A 24,251-nucleotide genomic window follows, 5' to 3' on the forward strand; every position below is an offset into this window, starting at 1 on the left:
GCACAAGAGTGACTGATGATGAAAATCTGTGACTCATCAAATCCAAAAGAATTCTCAATAGATGTAAAATAAAAATTCTGAGTGAAAGCATGATGTCATAGTTTAATTGGCAACACTTTTAATTTCTTAGTGGTACATAAAATAATGGTATGCCTTAAACTCAGTGATGTCTTACATTGGAGACTATGTACTATGCGCCAAACTCTGTCCTGGCACCGGGGAGACAACTGGAAAGTCAAAACCCTGGTTGTTTGTTCAGCTTGGCTTTGGAGAGTCCTTTAGATGTCAGTCAGGGACCTATGGGACAGCCACTTGTTTTTTTTTTTTTTTAAAGACTTTATTTTTTTTTTCTTTATTTGAGAGAGAGGGAAAGAGAGTGAGAGAGCCCAAGCAGGGGCAGCGGCAGAAGGAGAGAGAGAAGCAGGCTCCCCGCGGAGCAGGGAGCCCGATGCGGGGCTCGATCCCAGGACCCTGGGACCATGACCTGAGCCGAAGGCAGACGCTTAGTGACTGAGCCACCCGGGCGCCCCTGACAGGCACCTTTCCCTCATCAACTCAAAGCTTCCAAGGTTGCCCTTGGGACGATAGTCTCCAGAATTTCCCTTTTCCATTGTGCCTGGAAGTAGCCCAGAGCACCTCTGTCCTCATTTTTTTTTTTTAAAGATTTTTATTTATTTATTTGAAAGAGAGAGAATGAGAGATAGAGAGCATGAGAGGGAAGAGGGTCAGAGGGAGAAGCAGACTCCCTGCTGAGCAGGGAGCCGGATGTGGGACTCGATCCCGGGACTCCAGGATCATGACCTGAGCCGAAGGCAGTCGCTTAACCCACTGAGCCACCCAGGCGCCCTCTGTCCTCATTTAATTGGTAGAAACTCAGTGACATGGCCTCATCCCCTGCAGGGGAGGCTGAGCACCCAAGGTAAAGGGTGACTAGACGCTAGTGAGCAGCCCGTGGTCTCTCTGTGCACTATAAGCAACACTGTGGAAATGGGGGAGTCCCAGCAGCCCAGAGCCTCCCCACAGAAAACAAAAACACCAGCTTGCCTGTCTTGCCATTGTGTCTCTGGGGATGCCGACCTGAATATCAGGCACATCACTACATAGGAAAATGTTCACAACTCAGAATATTAGCCCCATTGGTAACCAGTTTTGGATAGCCCTGGTTACCCATGCAGGCTAATAGGGTTAAAGAAATGTGTGGTGCTTCTCCTAAAGCATGACTTTCTATCTGAGATATTTTGGGGCAGAAGAGATTTTTCAGGAATGCCTGTAAAGCTCCATCACTTAGCACTGCCAGTTCCGCCTCTCTGCCTGCTCAGGGGGGCCGGTGGGGACGGGTTTGTTTGCTCAGTAGAATGTGTGCTAGTGAATCGGCCTGCAGGGCTCCAGCCTCCAAGATAGAACAGAACACTGGTGCAGAGGCCATTGGACAGCCTGTGGAGGGGCTCGGGTTTCACCCCTTCTGTGCTGTGTGACTTGGCCACATCACTTAACATTTCTGGGCATCGGATCTCTCCGCTATAAACGTACAGTCCTCAAATGTAAATGTAGCAGCCACGCCTGCCTTTACTCCCTCACGCGTTGTTGAGAGGATCCGGAGAGCTGCAAGGGAGAGCTCTGTGATTTGTAAAAGCTTCGCACAAACACGACATCGTGCTGGTCTGCACTGTGGGAATGTTCCTTGAGTGAGCGATGGTGGTCTTGCTCACGCTCACTCTGTCTGGTGAGACATTTCTAAGCCACTTGGTTGAAAGCCTCTCCTGCTCCTTCCGGACACACACACACACACACACACACACACACACACACACACACACACTGCTTGTTCGGTTTGGTATTCAAAGTAAAGCCTCTAAGTCAGGGCCGAGGGCCTGAGGCCTAATATTAGTGGGAAATACTCAGGAAAGGGAGGGAAGCCAGGGCCTGGCTGCCTCTCACCTGAGTGGGGACTGAATACATTTTTTGTTGGCAGCAGCCTGGGGCTGGCTGCGAGTGCCAGGAGGTGCCCATATGGCCAGTTTGGCACAGCACACAACTTCGTCTCCCCTCTCTGGCCAGCTCTGTGGACCGGCTCCTTTCCGACTCTCTACCTCTCTTCAGCGTGAACCATTCCTGTCATTCTCTAAGTTCTGGAACCTATTCTCGAGTCCCTGGGCCTTTTAAGCTGCACTGTCCCCTCTTGCTCCTCTAACATTTCCTAGACGAACAGAGGCTGGGAACGAGATGCAGTCTCTCCACTTGAGAGCTATGCAAATCAAGACAGAGAAGGGAAGGAATTTCTTTCGGTGGGGCGGAGAGGAGCATGGGAGACAAAGGAGAACTCACTTGGAAGGAGGGAGCGCCCATCAGGACCCTTCTGGTTGCCATGACAGAACATACTGGCTCCTGAGGCTGGAAATGTCTCTGAATCGAAGTATGGGCCACAGGGACCGGGCCTCGGGGCTCAGAACTGGAGACCCTGCCACCGGGATGTCGGTTCTCTCTCTGCTTCTCTTGCCTTCTTTTTGTGTGTTGACCTTGCTCTGTCCCACTGCAAACATCTGGGAGAAGACCTAGGCACTGGCAGCCGCAGCTGGGCCAGAGGAAAGGGAGAGTCCTTCCTCGAGGCTGCCTATAATCACCGCAGGGAAGGGACAGGCCCCGCGGCTCGGGTCGTGCGCCCGCCGCTTGGCTGAATCACAGCTGTGGGTGAGGAGGAAGGGTCTGTACTTCGCCAGGCAACCCACCCGTACAGAGCCGAGGGGGAAGAATGCAGGCAGGGGATGGCTGTGGCGGCGCGCGTGCGCGGGTGCAGGTGTACGGTGACCTGCCAGGACTGTGGCATCACGGGGTGGGCAATGCCGAGGGCCAGGGGCCGCAGCAGGAGCGCCTCCGCCCTGGGCTCCAGCGGCTTCCTGAAGGCGGTCCGCAGCGGTTGTCATGGCAACAGCCTTGCTGGGAGGATCTGAAGGAAAAGACTGAGGCTGGAATGTTTTGAGTATTTGCCTACAAGTGAGTCTGTCTCTTGTTGCTAAGAGCCAAAGAGAGACAATGCCCAGCTTTTTGGGTCATTTCAGTCTGTGTAGAGGGGTCGGCGATGGTACAGGTGGACTCAAGTTTGAGTTTCCCTCCCTGAGATGGAGGAGGACGCCAGGAGCCTGTTACTGGAGGAGGCTGTAGGACTCTTCTTCTTCTTCTTCTTCTTCTTCTTTTTTAAGATTGTATTTATTTCTTTATTGGACACAGAGAGAGAGTGCTCACAAGCCGGGGGAGCGGCAGACAGAGAAGCAGGTTCTCCACTGAGCAAGGAGCCCGATGCGGGACTCGATCCCAGGACCCTGGGATCATGACCTGAGCTGAAGGCAGACACTTAACCAACTGAGCCACCCAGGTGGCCGGCTGTAGGACTCTTCCAACACAGTCGTGTGAACCACGTACAACCACCTGCCTGCCCCCCTGCCAGATTGTCTACCACGGAGTGTTGTTCCTCAAGGTGTCACAAGAGTGTTCCCAACAAGCATGTAGGCAGCTTGCCGGCAGGGACAGGTTCCATCCACAATGAGCCCCTCCAGCGAGCCTGCTGTTCTCTTGGATACGCTCACTGTCCATCCCCAGTCCTGCACGGGCTTGCCGAAGTAGAGACTGGCCGCCTCAACAAAGGTCACCCATATGGTGAGGCTCCTTGCCATTGGCTTTCACCTCCACTGGCTCAGCTTTCCCTCCAGTCAGCCCACGAGGAAACAGTCCTGGTGTTTTTACAGTTTTCATTTTAAAGATGAAGAAACAGTGGTCAGAGAATGCTGGCCTCAAGAGAAACTTGGATCCCCGCTCTGCCCTGCCCTGCCCACCCTCCTTTCCCATCCTAAGGAACAGGATGACACCCGGCCTGATGGGGTACCTGGGGAAGGAGGTAGTGCTCTAGGCCTATGTGATGGGGAGGGGTGCCTCCTTGGCTCTCCTTCGAGCCCAGGGACTTCCCTCCCTGGGTAAGCATGAAGGGTGTGGAATGAACCTGCTCTGCCTGAATCTTGGACAGATATTCTCGCTCACTTTCCCTCGGCATGCTTTTGGTGGGATGCACCTTTCTTTACCATGGGGGGGTTACGTCGTTCTGGGATTCAGGAGGAACGAAAAATGGCCCCCTACGAGAGCCCTCAGCCTACATTAAAGGGTCCCTTACGTGGGGCAGCCTCGTCTACCAGGGCAGATACACTTCAGTAATAAAGAGCTTGCATTTCGTCTGTCTCGCGTTGGGGTAGGGCTGGAGGATATGCGGTCTCTGGCCAGATCCCGTTATCCTGTCACACCACACGCCAGCCATCCGCCCAAGGTCCCACTGCCACGGAAGGTAGAACTGGGGCCTGAGCTCAGCCTTTGGACCCCAGTCCCCATCTCTCTCCTTCTGCCCCTTCTAGTCTTGGGACAATGCCAAGCCAGAAGGAGGAGGGATGGTCCTGCAGCCTTGGGCGTTCCAAGAGGAGCTGTGCACACTGGTTCTGGGTTCCTGCTTGGGATCACCACTCCCTGGTGGACGAGCTCACACTCAGTCGTCACATTCCTGCAGCTGCTCTGGGAGGCAGGGTGCCTGTCACCCAGAGAGCTCCCACAGCCTGACTACGGCTCTTTCCCCAGAGCCTGATACTTGGCGTGAGCTAAAGTCCTTGTTTCTGAGATGCGTGAAGGAGGCAGTTTGTTCTATCCCTAACTTTCCTTCCCCCTCCTCTCTCTGCCTCCCTCTCCACCTTCAATTTATCCTTCCTTCCTTCCCTCCTCCCTCCCATCTACTCACTCAAACCAAAGCAGATGCATCCCTGAGGCACCGCTACCTATTGTGTCTCCTGTAGGTTAAAAAGCACCAGAAACCGAATACTTCCCGAGTTGAGAGCCATGCTGAATTATTCATAGACCAAACGGACTGCAAATTTCAGAGTGATTTTTATTCAAGGTTGAGGTCGTGAGGCTCTGGGTGAAAGGATTAATGACCATGCCCGACACAGCATAGCTCTCCCCGAATCCATCCCAACCCCTCATAACCCCTTTTGCTTCTTGCCCTTGACTGTGGCATACGCATGGACTATTCTCTCCCTGCTGTGACGGAAACTTCTAATTGTCCACTAGTGTCCATTCTCTTCCTTTTTCTCGTAGTTTTAGCTTGACAGATGCCTACTTAGTCAGAGACTATTTTCTCCAGCCTGCCTTGCAGTCAGGAGTGGCCATATGTCGAAGTGCTGGCCAGTGAGAAGGAAGCAAAAACTGACGTACACAACATCTGCAGGAGGAAATTGTTTGCCTTCTATGTCTTCTTTTTTCCTGGAACGTGGAGGTGGTGTTGGTGAGTTAACTTAGATCGTGCAAATGAAGAAAACACCCTAGAAGCCGGCAAGGTGAGCTAGAAGGAAGCTAGGCCCTGGACCACGAGTGCCATGGGACCGTCTACCCAGCCTGGACCACCTGCCTTCCCACGCACTAGAACACAAGAGAAAAATAAGCCTCTTCTCAGCTTTGAGCTCCTCCCTGAGGCCTCAGCTTAGCTGTCACTTCCTAGGAAGCTGTCTTGGAGCCTCGCTGGACCAGCACTTCCTGGGAGCTTTCACCCATGCCCTCATGGGAGCACACACCAGAGAATCCTATAAAGACTTGTTGGCTTGTTTGCAACACACACGCTGCACGTGGCCCAGCCTGGGAGTGCTCTGAGGCAGGGACCACAATCTTACCTGCTCCTTTTGCTCAGGATCTGGAATACAGTAGGCACTTAGTAAAGGTTGACTAGTTCAGTGGTAGTGCCATACACCTGCATTCTGCCTTAGTTCTCACCTACAGAGATGTTAAGCACTTCCTCGTGCTTAATCCCAAGCAGAAACTGAGGAACAGGTCCCATTCTTCTCTGTCTTCCTACAAACACACCCAGGACTTTCTTCCATGTCCAGTTAGCCAGGCCAGGCCCCAGGAAGGAGTGCTTCCCAAGCGGGATTTTGACTACGGCCAAAGCGCAGCCCAGTGCTAGATCCCAGCCCATGACCCCAGTTATCAGATGCGCTTCACCCAAACGTGAGACCTGGCAGTGTTTTGATTAGGTCTGTGACTTGTAGCAGGAGTGACCCTTCCTTGATTATCTTTGCCTTGAAAACCTGGGTGAAAGGGGTGGGTGTTGTGGAAATCTATGCATCACATTTAATTGGAAAAGTGTGCAAATTCTTTTAGAAGCTGTTTTCAATTTACATACAACTACGGAGGTCTGTTTACAAATCTGCAATGGGGCTGCCCTGATAGATTTCTCTGGTCACTACGTAGATGGGACTATGCACCGTCCAACAGACCAAGGCTTTGGCAGCTACTCTGAGAGCTGGGTCTCTGGCCTCCAGCCAGCCTTTCCTTGAGACACTTCCCAAGAGCATTGACCTCGGCAGCACTTAGACGTTGCTGCTTTTATTAGTCCGTCCTTCCTTCCTCCCTCCCTCCCTCCCTCCTTTCCTTCCCTCCCTCCCTCTCTTTCTTCTCTTTCTTTCTTTTTCTTTCTTTTTCTCTCTCTTTTTTTTCTTTGTCTCTCTCTCTTCCTTCCTTCTTTCCTTCTTCCTTCCTTCCTCCCTTCCTTCCTTCCTTCCTTCCTTCCTTCCTTCCTTCCTTCCTCCCCTCCCTTCTTCCTTCCTTCCTTCCTTCCTTCCTTCCTTCCTTCCTTCCTTCCTCCCTTCCTTCCTCCCTTCCTCCCTTCCTTCCTCCCTTCCTTCCTCCCTTTCATCTTTCCTTCCTTCCTTCCTTTGCCAGACCGTTCTTTGGGGTTCTTTGCACAGACAGCATCTTTCACCGTTGCCTGAGGGTTCAGAAGAGTGCAGTCTGCCTGCCTCGCCCCGCCCCCACTACCATCAACCTCAGCTTTGGGGACCAAATGCACAGCATCCTCGCATTCCTAAACAAACCTCCAGTGTGCACAGTTGTGATTCTACTGCCCAGAAGGCTCAGAAATAATGTCAGCATTCCAAGGCTAAGTGGGTCTAGTGACCTCCAGCCTCAGATTTAAGCAGGTCTTTAGGGATTGAGTTTGCCCCAGAGCGGAGGAATGGACCCTTGAGCCAGAAAAGAATGAGACTGGGACTTTTGAGAAGATGGGGCATCAGACCCCGCATTTGCCTCAGGAATGCCCTCCACTGCGACAAGGAGATGATAGTGGTTTACTCACCCCTGTTTCAGCCAGCATCCCACACGTTTCTGGAAAGATATAAAAAGCTGAGCTTCCTTGGGCACAGATTCTGAGACGCTATGCTGGCATTTCCTCCCTAGTGGAGCATGGGGTGAAGTGGGGTGGGAGGGGAGGCCACCCTCAAATAAGCCATCAAACAGGGGCGTCCCCTGGTGTCATTAATCCCCTGGGCACACCCCTCATGGGGTCACATTAGCTAATGCAAGGTCGCCCTTCCGAAGTTCGTGTTCACCTTACTTAAAAGTGCTCAGGAGTCATAATATGTGGAAGGCATGGATTTTTGTAATCTTAAGCTTTAAAACACTCAATACATGTTGGTTTTAAATGGTCACCCTTTTATACTACATTCTAGTATAGATAGCCAGAAGCATGAACCAAGGTCTTAAGAAAAACATCACTGGGGGTAATCTAAAATTAAGACAGCTTTATGTTTCAACTTAATTTTGTCTGTGAATTGGGGCAAAAACTACCTTTATTCAGCTTTGGCGGGGGGGTGCCTCAGGAGCTTAGTTGAGGGTCAGTGGTCTCACCCTAATGGACTGTTAAGGTCTGTGATTTGAATGGAACATCACACCTCCAGCCAGCCTCTCTGCATCCCTCCCAGCATGTTCTCTCTGAGTGAAGTTAAGAGAAATTGTTCAGCTAATGGTTACCTCTATTTCCACAGAATTCAACTTTTAGAAGCACTGATTTAAAAAAAGATAATGAGATTAATAATAAAAGCTATTTATTGTGCTCATACTACCTGCCAGGCACTATGCTCATTGTCACTGCATGCTTTTTTTTTTTTAAAGATTTTATTCATTTATTTGACAGAGAGCAGAAGTGAGAGAGATCACAGAGGGAGAGGGAGAGGGAAAAAGCAGACTCACCGCTGAGTGGAGAGCCCGATGAGGGTATCGATCCTAGGACCCTGAGATCATGACACGAGCCTAAGGCGGATGCTTAACTAACTGAGCCCCCAGGCGCCCCTTCTCTGCATGCTTTATCTCCTTTTCAGGACAAGCCGTCAGGTATTTACCATTATTGTCCCACTTTACAGACAAAGAAACTGAGGCTCAGAGAAATGGTATAATTTGCCTAAGGTGATCCAAAGGCCAGGTGTGTCTGACTCTCCAGTTTTAACCACTACACAGTTTTGCAAGAAGGCTGGTTCTCGATGATATGGGCAGAAAGCAGGTTTCCCCACTTTGGGAAAGGCTGTGTCCTACCACCCATATCTGATGGTCCTAGAAAAACACTCCCCAATCCTTGTACTCCATTGAAGGGAAGGATTGGAATGGGAATTAAATTTAAAAAGACAACAAAATAAGGTGTCTGAACTTCTGTCTTTTGTCTAATACAAGTCTGGTTTTGCGACTCGAAAAGTCTTAATCCCCCTCAAAGTTAAAAACTTCAGATATTGTATCTCCTGGTGTTTGGCTACAGCCTCTTCTGTAAAGTATAACAATTTGGCAGAGTCAGCTCGTGAAACTCGTGTGGTCATGCAGGGCCCTGCCCTTAGAAAGGCTACGAGCATAGTGCAATGTTCTGCTGAAGCTGTCTTGAAATTGTTAGTAATATTTAAATAAGAGGCCATGCATTTTCACTTTGCACTGGGCACTGCAAGTTACATAGCTGGCCCTGTAATTTAGGAGATAAAAGTAATGGATTTTGACATCAAGTGTCTGCAGCCATGAGCTAGCCCCGAGCCAGAGCTGACATGCCTTTGGCATTCCCTTGGTAATTCCCTCTTTGTGTGGAGAGTAAGTGACCATAGGAAGCCACACAAAGGAAATGTCCACTCCTCCGCCCCGCAGTAAGAGCTAGTGTTGATAGCAGGGCAGGAGCTCAGTGCTGACCCCATCAGAAGAGTAGAGGGGAGTTGGGAGGGAGAAACCCCTGATCCTATTTGAAAATCCCAGGAGAATGGGGATAAAGAGCTCTGGGTGCCCTGAGTTTGGGTTTGCCTGATGCCCTGACTGGTGACAAATGGTCTGATTTCAATGCCTCTGACATGAGTACGTCCTTCTGCTCTCAAGCTGGAGTTGGGAGCCTTTGGTACCCCCTGTTTTGAAACCCAGCCATTGAAGCACCACACCATTGGAAAGGCTCTGCTTAAATAGGTGGGGTGAGGCTGGAGTGGGGTACAGTATGCACATGGCAGGGGAGGCAGCTGGCTCCCCCCAAAGGGTGCCTAGAGGTCTGGAGGTCCTGCCTCTGGGTTAGCCATAGAGAAGCCAAAATTGAAGGGCAGAGTTGAGAAGGAGAATTGATGCCATCTGGTTTGGCTCCTGTCCTTGCCCCTGTTTCCAACTCACAGATACGCCCCTACCTTGCTTATTTGGCTTTCTCACTTGTTTATGATTTCTTTGGATGCCCCCGCACACTGTCAACAGTAAGCTGTCTCCTAGAAAGCTTCTCTGTGGATGCCGCATCTCAAGGAGCCATCCCTGCTGTGCCCAGCATCCTGCCCTAAGGTTAATGCTGTCATTAGATATTAGGGAGGGGAAGCAGAGATTCTGGTTCTCAGGCTCGGGCCACCACACCAGCAGCGGGGACTAAGGGTGATATGGGCCAGTTGGGGGAGGCAACATCTGTGAGACACACCATCTGGACAACATTTGAGATTTATAAAGAATTTGTCCAAACACAAAGCACTGGCAGCGCATTTAAAAAACCAGGTCCTTCTTTGCTGGATTCTCAGGATTTCCCCTCTCCTGTTCAGCTGTAACAGGAAGAAAGGACGTCCAAGCTGCCCTGGACTATTTGGCTTTGGTGCTAAAGTCAAGGTTAATGAATGACCATTGCTGGGCATTTGGAAACATTTCCTCACTGCTTCCCCAGACCCCTTTCCCAGAGTTTGGGGCATTTACCCCCAGAATGCAAAGCTGCTCAGGCCGACTTTTGGCATCCCCCACTGCCCTGAGCTGTCTCTATGCCATCTGCCCCTGGGGCCTTTCGCTGGCTGGCTCTGAGCTGGCAGCCAGCTTGTGGCCCTGCGTCGTCACAGAGAAGGTTTTAGAAACATATTGTTGGATTGCGGGGCATATTTCTGCCACCTGGAAACAAGTGGGTTTGTATAAGAGCCACTGTGGAGGGAAGGAGAGGTCTCTTGGAGGGCGGAGCTGGTGCCAGTGCAGTCGGCTGGGGCAGAGAGACTGCTGTTTGCTGTTTGGTATTCTGGACAGGCAGCCGCATGCTGATCGACTTGCTTCTACAGGACCCCTGGGAGCGTGCATCAGACAGAAGGCCACAGACTCTGCAGAAAAGTTTGCAGATTCTAAGAAAATGCGCTGCTGTGCAGCCCACTGCTATCATGGGGGAGGCCAAGCGAGCTCCCATTTAGACACACTGATGTAAAGTTCTGCTTCCTGCAGGCAGAAAAGCTGCCCTTTGCCTGTGCACACCAGCAGGCTGCTCTTGACCTGTCTGGGACAGCTTCTTCAGGGACATCTATTTTTGCATGAGACCTGGACACCCCAGCCATCTGGGCATCTCCTTCCTACCTCCATGCCCAGTTCCTGAGGGGCTTCTGACAGCCCATTTAGGGCACAAGTCACCTTGCTGTTTGCTGCTTTGTAGGTCAAAAAACAGTCGAGGATCAGCAATTTCATATCGTTCAGCCAAATCGAAAAGCTTCAGGGCAATCTGGCACCTTTCATCAGGATTGGACAATAAGAACAGCAAAGAAAATCCGTAGCAGATTTTCTCTTGCCCAGCAAATATAATCTATTACTTTCTAAATCATTCTGAACTCCAGCACTTTGTGTCCATCTCAAGTCTTCACCTTCCAAATGACGCAACTGCTACCAAACACACCCTCAAAGTTACAAAGCATACTGGCTTTCCCTTGAGCTTTGTGTACCTTTTCTTCTGCTACTTGAGGTGGTAACTAGATCCATTCTGGTGCCCACACAGAGAAGAGACATCTCAAAAGTACCTTCTAATGGATTCCAAGGATTTGTTAACTGGTTTAATCACTGGCAGAAGAAACTGTACATGTTTTCATTACTTGTACATTCTTTTTGCTAGAAGTTTTGGCAACTTTTGGAAAACCACTTAGAGTCAGCTTGCCTACCCTTATCTATGTAGATCTGACATCTATGAACTATGACCACATTTTGAGTCGGGACCCAAATAGCAAACCATCAGTGTCTAAGGCACCTGCTCTCTCCTTTCTCCTCCCTGGCTCTTACTTCAGATGGTTCCAGTGAGGGGCTTCTAAGCCCTCTGTTGAAACATTGACTTATTTAGCCATGCTCAGACTCATAAGATACATATCCCACCTGCATTTTTCTGTCTATGGCTTCATCCTAGTGTGCTCCAGCCTCTCCTCCCTTCTCTTTATTCCTGTCTCTTATTTCTGTGCTCTCACAGCATGTTCTCCTTTTTGGAACATAGTGATGCTTTTACTTATTTTAATAATCCTTCCTCAGTCAGCCTTTTCCCCTCTCAAAGCAGTTCACTCCCCTCTCTCCTTGTTATTTGTTTCCATTTCTTTTAGTGGCTGCAGGAAATGGGAGCCTATGCAGAATTTTTGACCCGCCGATGGCAACCGAGGCAGACTATGAAGAGTAAGGCCGGCACTTATGGCTGGGCCCGTACCAAATAATTAAATGGCTTCGCTCCCAATATCCTTTTGTTGTGAATCTCAAGAGGCAGGAAGGGCTGGTGTGATAAGTGATAATGGGTATATCAGGTGAGGTGAAGCCCACCCTACTGGATTCCCCTTTGCAGGTAAACCACCAGACTTTAGTACTCAAACCCCTGGCTTCTCAAGATAGTGAAAACAAGCACTTGCCTCTGTGTGCAGGAGTAGTCAGTTATAACTGGGAATAGTCGGTACAGGAAATATCCAGAAAATAAAACATGCAGCTGGCAGCCCAGAGATGGAGAGAGCAAAGGAGAGATTTTTATTAAACTGCTCTAATAGGTAGCTTTTTATTTTTCTCCTTTCGGCAGGACAAAGTCTTCTAGAAAACCGCGTACTTAGGGATAGTTGGGAAGCTCTTTGACACCTGCAACCATCCCAATAAGATCAGAATGAATGGAATGTGTTAGAGTGGGCCAAGGCAGGGGACTTATTCATATCATTCAAATGGAGAGAGGGATGGATGGTGTCTCATTTCCCTTTCAGTTCTGAAATATGATCCGGTGGCCTAGGAAGTGCAAGCCTGGCCCCAAATGACACAAAGTTGTCAGGAAGAAAAGAGTTGCCTAGAAACAAGGAGGTAGGGTGGTGGGGAGAATTTACCAATGGGAGTTAATCACACATGCAAAATGAACTGGATTTGGGCTTGCCTTCCGGAGCAGTGGCTCTCACACTTTAAAGAGCAGCACGAATTAACTGGGCATCTTGCAAAAAAAGCAGACTCTGAACCCGAAGTTCTGGGATGGAAACGGGATTCTTCATTTCTAACCAACTCCTAGGTGATGCCAATGCTGATGGTCTGTGGACCACAGTCTGGAGTAGCAGGGTTCTGCTACTGGGTTCTAGAGCAGTGCAACCCAATAGAACTTTCTGTGATGATGGACATGTTCTACACCTCTGCTGTCCAATAGGGTGGCTACCAGGCACATGTGGCTACTGAACTCTTGAAAGGTGGCTAGTGTGACTGAGGAACTGAATTTTTAGTTTCGTTTAAATTTGACTAACTTAAATTGAAACAAGCAGATGTGGTTAGTGACTCCTGAATTGGAGAGCACGGGTCTAGAGCAGTGATTCTCAAACTTAGATGCACACTGGAATCACCTGCAGGGCTTGTTAAAACACAGATGGCAAGGTCCCAGCCCCAGAATAGCTGATGCTGACCTTCCTGGCCTAGGACCACCCTTGGAAAACCTCTGCTCTAGAACATGCACTAAGCTTCAGGGTCAGCATGAGAGTCTCTCATCTTTTCTCCAGGCAGTGAACCTCAATCTTACCCTCAGGGTCAGCACAACCCACCAGGTCCAGATGGGGTCTGAGCCTCAGTCCCTACAGGCCTTACGCATGGGCACAGTGGGTGGTGATTCAAATGGCTGGCACTGGAAGGCTCCAGGAGGGCCCACTTTTAAAAAATATCTTTCCCACTGATTCCCAAGAGGCGACAGAACAGACCAGTTACAAGCATTTGCTGTACAGCCAGATTAACTGAGTCCAAGCCCAGTTATGCCCAATACTAATCACTTAAACTTGGTGCCTCAGTTTTCTCATCTGTAAAATGGGAAGAATACTACTACTTACCTCATAGAGACCTGGTGAGGATTAGGTGCTTAAAACAGCTGCACAGTGTACGTGCTCAGTATGCATTAGTTATCAGCACCCACAACCCCAGTGTTTACAGATTGTTCACTTTGGCTCTGTAGGTACTCTGCTCACCCTACTCTACTATTTTGCTGAGGGCTCAGGAGGCCTCTAAGGTCCACTGGAGCCTCCCTCTAGGGTGTCCAGGGGCAGAAGAAAGGTGACAAAGCACGAGGGCACCTCACTTTCTGATATACGGGAGAGCTGGTACGGGCCACTCGGCTGTGCACTGCTCTACGTCCGGAATGGGGACTTGACTTCTACAAGCCCAGTTGTGCAGCCATCCCCCAGGCAGCTGTGTGCAGGGCCAGTGGGGCAGGGAAGAATAGCATTTTTCTGAGCCTTCTTAGGAAAAGTCATTTGTTGAGGATGAAGTGATGCGAGTATACACCCACCTCTCTCCTTCTGCTCCCACATCTGTTCCTACAATGAGCCATCAGCACTTTCCCAGGCTGAGCCTGTCGCAGACCCTGTTTCTCATTCCCACATGGCCATAGCAGAGACGGCAGCCCATCCCAGAATTTCTGCCAGGCATCACAGCCTGCAGTACCAGCACACCTCCCACAACTTCTTCTGTGTGGTTCTGCTAAAGATACTACTATAGAATTTGGTACCACGACTGAAATATCCTCTTCCCCAAGAAAGGTATACACATTTTAAAACATTCGGTCATCTTAGCCATCATTTAGGAAGTCTTAAAATAAAATTTTGAGAATTACCACCAGATGTCAATTTTATTGCCAAACATTTGGTAAACAAGGTAATCCCTCCCTCCCCAACCCCAGGCTAAAGCACATCACTAGGGGAAAATACTCCAGAGCCCCTTCCTTTGGGTTGGTTGGGGGATTGCCACACAGCAAGAGATACAGACAACTGCAAAGGGCTACCATCAAAGCCTGGTGTCCACTAGGACCAACTGGCTGACATTCAACCTACCTCATTCCTTCCTTTTCCACCCAAGTTCAGAATAACAATATCCATGAATTGAGTGCTATTTCTAGGGACTGAGCTGCTTTCCAAGCATTAACCCATTTAACAACTGCCTACCATGTAGGATCTGTTGTCCTCCTTTTATAGATGACAAGAGGAGCCCATTGAACAGTAGGTAACAGTCTGAATAAGTCAAGATCCTTGCTTCTTTGCCAAACTCTTTGCCTTGAAGCTATGGCAGCCGCATGGACTGGATGTTCAGACCTTTGTAGATGTTTGTCATTCCATCATGCTGAGATGTTCCGAATGTCAACATTTGGGCATCCAAATTCCATTTCCCAGCCAGTCTGTCACATTGAGAAGGGAAAAGGAGAAGTGTAGTGGCAGTATGAAGACGCTTTGTCACCCGCATGGCTCATTGCTGGGTTTGGGAAATATGGACACTATGCTTACAGGCCAGAGCCTGAAGCAGCTCTGGAGCTGGAGGTAGGTGGCATCAATGGACCCCTCCCAAGGGGCAGCTAAGTTTCCTCAGAGCTTACCCTTCCCTGGAAGAATACAACCACAATTTCCCTCCCTCTGAAAGAACGCTGATGCTGGAACTGGTAGGAGTGTGTGTGCGTGTGTGTGCACGTGCACGCGCGCATACAGACACTCAAACACAGGAGTAGATATGGGTCTACTGTCTGACAGTCCTATGAATTGTGCAAGTGTCTGACACAAAAACACGCTACCACTACTGTACTAGTGGAGAGGAAGAAAGGCATGAAGACTTCAAAATGGCAGCTAATTTAAAAATCACTTTGGACCAAGTCTTTGCTCATATGGGACATGACAGTATTTGATGAATCAAGAAGTAATAACAGTGCAAACAATGATCATCACTATTCCTCAAAAGGAAACCACCCTCCCCTCTAGGTCCTAACATCTGCTACTAACTCCACCCTCTGTCCCAGCCCTGACTTTTTGAAGCCCTAGCAGCACCAGGGCCCAGCCTGAAGGGACATGTGAAGGGACGCATTGGGCTGGGAGGAGGTGCACCTAGAGAGAGCGCCAGAACTCCGTGGAACAGCGGACAGAGGTGAGCAGACCAGGTGCTCTTCTATACAATTAGGTAATTAAAGCACGTGATTGGTCAGAATACAGCAGGTGCTGCATCAGACAACCGAAGCCAAATGTGTACCACATATAGGGCCTAAACAACACTTCTAGAACCGAGAGCTATCTGCTGGGTCCCTGAAAGCTGCTTTCCAGGCTGTGTCAAGAAATGCCAGGTTTCCTTGTGTTCATCTGCCAAATGTTTCCCTGGGACATGCAGGGTGGAGACAGCAGTCATATGGTGGAGAAAAGGCAAGTCTACAGAGCAACCTACGGGCAACCTCAATCACCTGGAAGTCTTAAGAAGAATATTTGCTTCACTAACCTTTCTCATCAATTTAGTATTGATCAGAAATCTCTTTCTGTTGAAACTTTTAAGCTGGAATTGCTTTTTTAAGCTGGAATGTTGAGTTTCTTGTCTCAGCATGAACAGTTGAATGATGAAGCTGGTACCCTGTTTTAGTGATCTGGGACTCTGCATGGCCTGAGGCTCATTCTTTGGGTTGATGATCATTACCTTTCTTTTTTGACGATCATTATTTATGCTGCCTTTGTTAATGTCATGGCAAATAACACCCTTGAAGGTAATCTTACTCTCTCTTTTTACTGTAATTTAAAACTGATTAAGTACATGACCTTATGAATTTGACCTGATTAATCAAGGCTCCTGGCTAATCAAGGGAAAGAGAACAACAGGGACTGAATGGTGGTTTGTTGGCAGATGGCGTGTCCCCAGGAAACTAAAAAGGCTTGAAGTTAGTGCCTGAAGGACCATCAGATCTACCTGTGGATGGATACCAGGGTAGGAAGGTAGTTTAGCCCAAAGGGGACATACAGATGTCTGTTCATGACAATGAAGCATCAACAGTCCCCAGGGTCAGTGATCGGACTTTGTCTTCCCAGCATCAAAAGCAGTACTTGGCACACAGCAGATGTTCAATACAAATTTGTCAAATGAAAGGAGGTTTGCCTACCCGATCTATCCTTCACAGATTTCATCAGATCACCAGTCAGTTGTCCACGAGCCATCCACCATCTATCCCTCTCTCCATCTAGTATTTATATGCAAACCATATGTGAGGTGCTAAACTGTGATCTATAGGGGATTCGAGGCTAAATAATATACAGCTCCTTATGCAAAGTCAGGCATCCCTCTGTTTCAAGGGACTTTTTAAAGGAGAAGGAATGATAACTGGTGGACTTTACAGAGTAGCTTGAACACAAACTGCATTCTGATATGACATGCCTTCACTCCTCCATCCACTCTTCACCTTTGGCAAATCCCTTGAAGGTTCAGTCTGTGAGCTTCTGAAGGGAAACTTCTGTCTTCTTGTCCAGATGTGGTGTAGGCACTGGTCATTGCCTAAGCAGGACGCTGGGCTAGCTTCACCGATAATTCCACCTGAAACAGCTTTGTCCTGCTTGTTTCCTTGGTAATGAACCAAACAAAAGCTTCTTCCAACCCTTCCCACGCCTCCTTACTCCATTTCACGTTCTCTCTTTTCGGAGTCTGGGGATGCTCCAAGAGGGCAAATGTGAAGTTCTGAGACCACTTCAGGGCTGCAATTTCCTGGATGGTAAGAAAACTTCCAGCATGGTGCTCTGAGGCCGATTCTGGGCACTTGTTAGAATGTTTACATCAGGAGAAGTACGCCTTTCTCCACCCACTATCCCCAATGCCCCCAAACCCGCCAACTGTCTCTTGCTGCAGTTCAGAATAGGAACTACTTCTCTCTGGTATCACGTCAAAGAGAATATAAATGAAGAGTCCAACAAAGGATTCTGGAAATTGCCCCTCCTCAAAGGGCAACATGACCACTTATCCTAGGATGTAGCAATGGGTCTATATTCTAGAGGATGATCTGAAATTTAGAACCATTCTTTATGATGACTAGGTTTGGCTTCTGTCTTTGCTTTAATTTTACTTAGCTATATGGATCTCTCTCTCTCTCTCTTTTGGAATCCAAGTTTTTTTTGTTTGTTTGTTTTTTGTTTTTTTTTTCCTTTACACAGTGCTTTTCTCTAAGTGCAAACCTCTAATTTGGTGACATTCAGATTCAGACCTGGGCCTTTGCATCACACGTGACACTATGATCGGCAATGTGCTTTTCTTTTTTAAGCTTTATTTAAATTCCAGGTAGCTGCAATGTGCTTTTTGAGACCATTCCTTTCGGCCCTAGATCACAACAGTACATTATACTCTCTGGGCATAGTCCGGTCACATGATCCTTTCTGTTTATGCCCCTTGCACCTGCAGTTCTGAAGTCATAGGGCTGAGAAACCACTTTGATTCTGATTCATCGTCACAGTGCTGAGGAAGGCCAAAGTCACAATCCCTATTCCACAGGTGGGGAACCAAGGCACAGAGAGGTGATCTACCCAAAGTCACTCAGTAAGTCAGAAAACAAACTGAACAGAGGGCAAGGTAAGATCACCTGTGTACCTTCCAGTGCGTTATCCAGAAAACCAGATTGCAGTCCTTCTCAAATGAATGTAGGTACTTTGGAAGAAAGTAGTTTTACGTGGAATTTCCTATTCACGTTTCAAAAGCTCTCTAGGAAATCAGGAGCCACAAGGTAAGAACCAGTAAGTATCAAATTAACCTTTTAGTCAAATGCCCCGACTCACAGACAATACCCTTTATTCCAGCTAGCTCACTGATAACCTGGTTACCGGCAAGAAGAAAATTAGAGGGAAAAATTCATCCATTCAAGAAATAAACCTTGGCACAGCTCCTGTGTAACACCTAAGTATTGCTCCCTTCCACACAATGCTTTTGTACCTGCTGGCATGCAATGGGGGGGGGGGTGTACGGTTGGAGTGTGCATATATATATGTGTGTGTGTAATACCAGACATTTTAGGGACAATTCTGCCCAGCAGAATATACATGAAACATGTCTAATATAGTAGTTCTCTACCCTGATTCTTTTTTTCTTTTTTGGTAACTTTTATTTCCTGATCCTGATTTAATGTAAAATGTAATGTTTTCCGTGATGAAGGCAGAGTCAGTGGGTGGATATGGCCAGGGGGCTGATTTCAGCTTCATGGGAAGAAAGAACTCTAGGCATTAAAGTTGCCCAAAGACAACTGAATGGGACTTTTGGGACCAGGGAGTGGCCTGGTCTTGCAAGTATTTTCCCCCAGAAGCTAAATGATTATCTGCTGCAATGCACTGCCCCTTCCAATGCCCAGGAATCAATATTCCCAGAAACCAATTAGGCCAACAGCAGCCCTCCTGCTTCTCTACTCCAGGTCAAGAAAGGCACAAAGAAGACCAACAAATAATACTGAGGCGGTGCTTTGGATCCGGAAGACCTTGAGGTACCAAGAGAAGATACTGATGGCCCTGCCTGGCCAGTGGGAAAGGTGAGGCTCGGAGAGAATGATTCAACACGTCCAGCAAAGGTGGGGGGGAACCAGGAACTTAAGGGGGAACGTTCTCTTTTTCCCTCATGTGAGGGAGGAGGGGAAGCTACAGAACCAACAATAGCGACCACAACTCTCCACAGCAAAGCAGCCCCCACAGGAGATGACCCTCAGGGCAGCTGGGGACAGTTCCTTCCCCGAGGGAATCCTAGCTCCAGGCTCGCTGGGCCCACCCTCAGGGACAGCATCCAGGGCTGGAGATTTAGGCAGGACCAGCCTGGGCAGGCACATAAGGTAGCTCTGCTTCGTAAGGCATGGCTGATGTCTTTCGAGGAGTGGGCTCCACACTGGGAGGTGGGCATCAGACACGGCCTCCCCCCAAAGCTACCCTGCAAGAAAGCAGAATCCGGCGGAACAATGCTGCCTAGGGAACTCATCACCCCCGGGGGCTGGGGGCTTCCACTAAAGCGAAACAGCATCACCAAACCAACCGATTTCTTGTGTCGTTTGGGAGAATGAGAGGAAAAAAAGACAAATTGATCATTATTTGCAGATGATTGTCTAACTAGAAAGCCTATGGGAATCAACCAAAAAAAACTACCTTAACTAAGACCAGAATTTGCTCAAGTGGCAGTTTAAAAGTCAAGCGTACAAAAACCAATCGCTTTTGGGGTCCCTTGGCGTGGTCTAACACCTTGGAAGAGCTGTGCTTTTGTGCGAGTCCTCTGAGCTTTGTGCAACTTGCCATTATTTAAAAAGATGGAGGTGAGCCAAGGCGCCGCCTCCTCAGCTGCAGTAACCAATGTCACCTCAGACACCCACATGCGGAAGGTGCCTGGGCTGACTGCTGCAGAGGGGGGCGGCCACTGCTGCACCCTCTCCGACGGGGGCCCTGCCCCAGTCCCGACTCAGGCCCCCTCTCCCCGCTCTTTTTCTATTCCACCCCCAAAGACACACTGGGAAGCTTGGCGGGGGCCGCTGCGGGAGCCACCAAGGGGATGTGGTTAAAGATTGTGCTATGTCATTTCCAAATGAAGTCCGATTTTTCAAAGGCCGTGGGCTGGCAGCTCTCCTATCTGTCCTCTCATTGCCTCATTGGTCGGGAGCCTGGCGAGGCCGCGGCGCTGGGCCCCGACGGCAGACTTCCACAGTCTGGTCATAAAGGCCAAGGGAGGCCGCGCAGGGTTGAGCGGGGCCTCCTGGCCAGCTCAGGGCCGCGGTCATTTGCGGTCCAGGCTGGCGTGCAGCTGGGCTTCCCGCACCATGCGGTCGAAGGAGCGCGTGTTGGTCTCCTCGCGTACCTTCTCCCGCACGTGGAAGGAGGCTCGGGCTGTGGAGCGGGCGGTCTCCAGCGCGCTCCGCCGCTCCCGGGACAGCTGCTCGCTCCGCTCCAGCTTGCGCCCGATGGCCTGCAGCAGCTCCTGCCGGCGGCAGTCTTCGTCCCTCTCCACCTTCTGCTTATTGGCGCGCTGGGCCCGCTCCTTCTCCAACCGGCTCTGGCCCACGCGCCGCGCCTTCTGCTGCACGGCTTCTTCGGCTGCCTGCGTCGCGTGCTGCAGCCGCCGCTCCCCCGCCCGGGCCAGCGCCTCCAGGTGCGCCTGGTGCTCGCGCTCTTTGCGCTCGGCCACCTCCTTGGCCCGCCGGCCCTGCAGCTCCTCCCGCCGGGCCCGCTCCCGCAGCTCGCGGGCGCGCTGCTCCACCAGCTGCTCGTAGTTCTCCTGCGCGCGGCCCAAGCTGGCCTCCAGGGAGCTCCGCAAGCCCTCTCGCTCCGCGCGCTCCTGCCGGGCCCGGCCTTGCAGCAGCGCCTCGTGGCGCGCCCGCTCCGCCCGGCTCAGCTCCCGCTTCTCCCGCTGCAGCTGGCCCTCCTGCCGCTGCTTGGTGCGGGCCGCGCGCTGGGCGCGCTCCCTGCGGACCAGCTCGGCCCGCTCGCGCCCTTCCTGTAGGCCCTCCTCCCGCTGCTTCAGGTTCTGCTCCTGCTGCAGCTTGCGCAGCCGGTCCTCCTGGGCCGCGCGCTCGACCCGCTCCCGCCGCAGCAGGCCCTGGCGTTCGGCCAGCTCCCGCCGCCGCTCCTCGCTGCGCTCGCACTGCCGCTGCCGCCGCCGCGCCTCCTCGCGCTCCTCGCGCCCCCGACGGCCGCGCCGCTCCTCCACCTGCGCGGCCCAGGCCCGGCGGCCCTGCTCCAGCGCACGCTGCTTCTCCCGCTCCTCGCGCTCCCGCCGCTGCTCGGCGCGCACGCGCTGCTGCTCCCACTGGCCGTGGGCCGCGGCGCGCTGCTCCAGCAGCAGGCGTTCCTCCTGGTGGCGCGCCAGCATCAGCGCCGCGATCTTTCGGTCGCGATCCGGCACCCCGCGCAGGCCCCGCTCGGCGCGCACTTGGCGCACGATGCGCTCCACATGCTGAGCCGTCTGCGGAGAGTGGCTCAGGTCACCCAGGCTGAAGCTGCGGCCGGTGAGCGGCACCAAGGCCAGGGCGGAAGGGCGGCCCAGGGGGTTGGGGGCGGAGGACGCGGAGCCCGCGGGGCAGCTGTTCCTGGCCGAGGCCCGCGGAGGCCAGCGCAGCTCCCTCAGGCTCTCCCCGCTGTAGGACGACGACGACGCGCCAGACTCGGAACTGAGGGCGCCCTCGCGCCGGCGGGACAGCGAATCCAGCGAGTGGCTCTTCCTACCTGCCCGCGACGCCGCGGGCGGTGGTTGCGTCCGGGCCGGAGACCGGCTGGAAGAGGCCTTGCGGGCCGCACGCGGCGCGGGCGAGGCCGGGAGGCTGGCGCTGCTGCAGCTGCTGCTGCTGCCGCCGCCCGCGCTGGACACCGAGGCGGCGGTGGCCGCGGGCCCCAACGGCGTGAAGAGGCGCCGCTTCTCCTCGCGTACGATGCGCTCTCGCTCGGCCCGGCACTGCTGCAGCTTGGCGCGCCGCTCCGCCTCGTAGGCCTCGTACAGGCCGGTGGCCACCCGCATGGAGCGGCCCGGAGCCTCGCGCACCAGGTCTGCCAGGGCCCGTGGCAGCAGCTCCACTGGCTTGACGGCGCAGCGCGCGCAGGCCTCCAGCGAGCGGGGACTGGTCAGCACGTAGCGGCTGCCCTCGGCCTCCGGACAGTCGAAGTTGAAGAGGTCGAGGTGCAGCAGCGGAGACTGCTCCCGCCGCCCGCCTTCTTCCGCTGCGTTCGGGACTTCAGTCTTGCGGGGCGCCGCCGCCGAGGCCGAGGTGGAGGCCGAGGAGGCGTCGGGCTGCTGGGCGCCCTGTGCGTCGGGGGGCACAGATGCGGCGGCTGCGTCCCCTTCCGAACCTTCAGGCTCGGCTCCGGCCTTTTCCTCTTCCGGCACCGGGTCCACCATGGCTGAGCCCTGTCCTTTTGTGGAGTCCCTGCGGAGGACAAGGTAGGGACACCGAGGAATACATGAGAGCAGTTCCCCCCGCCCCATTCATATACACCCCCTCCCAATTTAATCAGCTTTGGGATTAGGCTCAGAGGCCCGGTGGAACGCAAATCATAATACCAATGCCCTGAAAACCCAGGCGGGGGGCGGGAGGAGGGGGCGGGGACTGGTGCAAAGAGAAAAAGCCTCAACCTCCCTCAGCCCGGGTGTGCCGGCCAGGGGCCTGGGGCCCGGCTTCCCAGGGCGTCTGGCCCGCTGGAGGCATCTCTTTCCCGCTGCAAGTTAGGATGAAAAGATCGCGGTGCAGGCAGTAGCCGGCCGGGGAGGCGGTGGAGGATTCCCGGTAGGATTAGTGTATTTGTTTGTAGCTTAGGCGGGGACCGGGGATGCAGCTTTGCAGGAACAAAAAAAGAAGAGGCCTGTTCATCCTCAAAGTGCATTGCTGCGAGGACCCCATTTGCCTAGGGACGAAGTTTATTTGGGATTAGGCTCAGAGGCCCTGTGATTTGTATGATTAAATTTACATGATGCATATTATATGATTGCCCCTTGCCAAAGGAGACCCGGGCCCGGGGCTGATGGAAGGGCTGAAAGAAATGCCTTAATTATAAAAGGCCTCCCCGGGAGGGGTGTTCGATTCTTGTTCTGTCTTTTGGGCAGGGCTTGCTGGGAGCTATGCCGGCCCCCCCTACCCCCACCCCCGCTGTTGGCTGGGGATGAAGGCGCCTGTGTCCTCTCAAATGCACCCGATCCCCTCCAAGTCTGAACGTGCTAAAGGCACCATCTACCCCGATCTAGCCTCGGACACCTGCCCCTGGATGCCCTCCGAGTGCCCCTACGGTATCCATGCGAGGTGGGCTCTGGGGATTCAGTTAGCCCGGCCACGCCAGTGCCCGCCGCTCCCGGGTCTCCGGGCGGGGTCACTCACCGCACGTCCCGGGCTTGGGCCCCGCGCCGAGGGCTTTTGTTCGCAGCTCGCCGCTCTCCCTTGCGCGTCTTCAATCCCCGCGCCCGCGGGGTCCGATTACTGCCGGCTGCAGCCGCGGTAGGAGCCCCGGCTGCCACCGCAGCCACGGCCAGCGTCTCTCCATGGGGCCCGCACACATCCCAGACGCTACCTACACGCGGGAGGGGGAGTGGGACAAGGGCTCCCTAAAATCCCGCGGCTCTGCTCCCTTCGCTCACGCTGATTCTTGAAAAAGGAAGCCGGGTTCCATCGCTGCTGCATCCCTCGCGGTCTCTCCAATGGTGAAGGTACAGCAGGTCTGGCGACGCCCCCGGCGCCTCCTGGTGGACGTTCAAGGGTGTGGGTTTGTTTGCTTAGAGGGCGAAGAAGAGAAATACATTATATATTTGGTGGAGATGGATATATATGTGTTTGGTGGAGATGGAGATCTATCCATCTCCATATATATATATATATATATATATATATTTGGGGAGGTGGATCTATATATATTTGGAGGGAGATGGGTATATATATATGTATGTATGTATATATTTGGAGGGAGATGGATATATATATATGTATGTATGTATGCATATATTTGGAGGGAGATGGATATATATGTATTTGGTGGATATGGAGATATATATATTTGGAGATGGATATACACACACGCACACACACACTTGATGGATATATCCACTGAGAAACCCTATTCCATAAGCACCTTAACTGGCTAGAATGAAGGAATAGCTTGGCTTGTTTCTCAAGGGGACCCTGAGAAACATATAAAGTTGATAGTGAATAATTGGATAGAAATAGGGTTCCTAATCCAAACTATGATTTTATTTTTTTAAGAAAAACTAAGAACAGATAGGTTTGAGGCAGGCAGAAAATGTGTGACTAGTGTTTAATGCGAATTTATAGGACTTCCTGGTCCCAGGTTACACACATTAGAACCAATTAGTGCCCTTTAATGAGTGTTATTTTGAGATACCTCCTCCCCACCTTTTTTCCGTTTGGAGTGGGAGGGGCCACAGAAGATAGATGGGTGGAGGACTGGAGGGAGGAGCTTGGCAGGTGGGTGGGACAT

The 24,251-nt window shown here is 51.7% G+C and overlaps 1 protein-coding gene across 1 annotated transcript; it reads right to left on the reverse strand.

The window, feature by feature from the left end:
* Nucleotides 1-14,232: 14,232 nt before the first annotated feature.
* On the reverse strand, nt 14,233-23,441 carry CCDC177 (coiled-coil domain containing 177). The gene is made up of 2 exons (XM_073895419.1): nt 23,141-23,441; nt 14,233-22,198 (listed from the first exon to the last, which is right to left on the reverse strand). Exon 2 carries the CDS (start codon nt 22,168-22,170, stop codon nt 20,059-20,061), a length of 2,112 nt encoding a protein of 703 aa, XP_073751520.1. The 5' UTR covers nt 22,171-22,198; nt 23,141-23,441; the 3' UTR covers nt 14,233-20,058.
* Nucleotides 23,442-24,251: the final 810 nt, after the last annotated feature.

Source organism: Callorhinus ursinus, unplaced genomic scaffold (assembly GCF_003265705.2).
Source record: "Callorhinus ursinus isolate GAN/ISIS: 27379988/994484 unplaced genomic scaffold, GSC_fseal_2.0 scaffold8, whole genome shotgun sequence".
Lineage (NCBI taxonomy): Eukaryota > Metazoa > Chordata > Mammalia > Carnivora > Otariidae > Callorhinus > Callorhinus ursinus.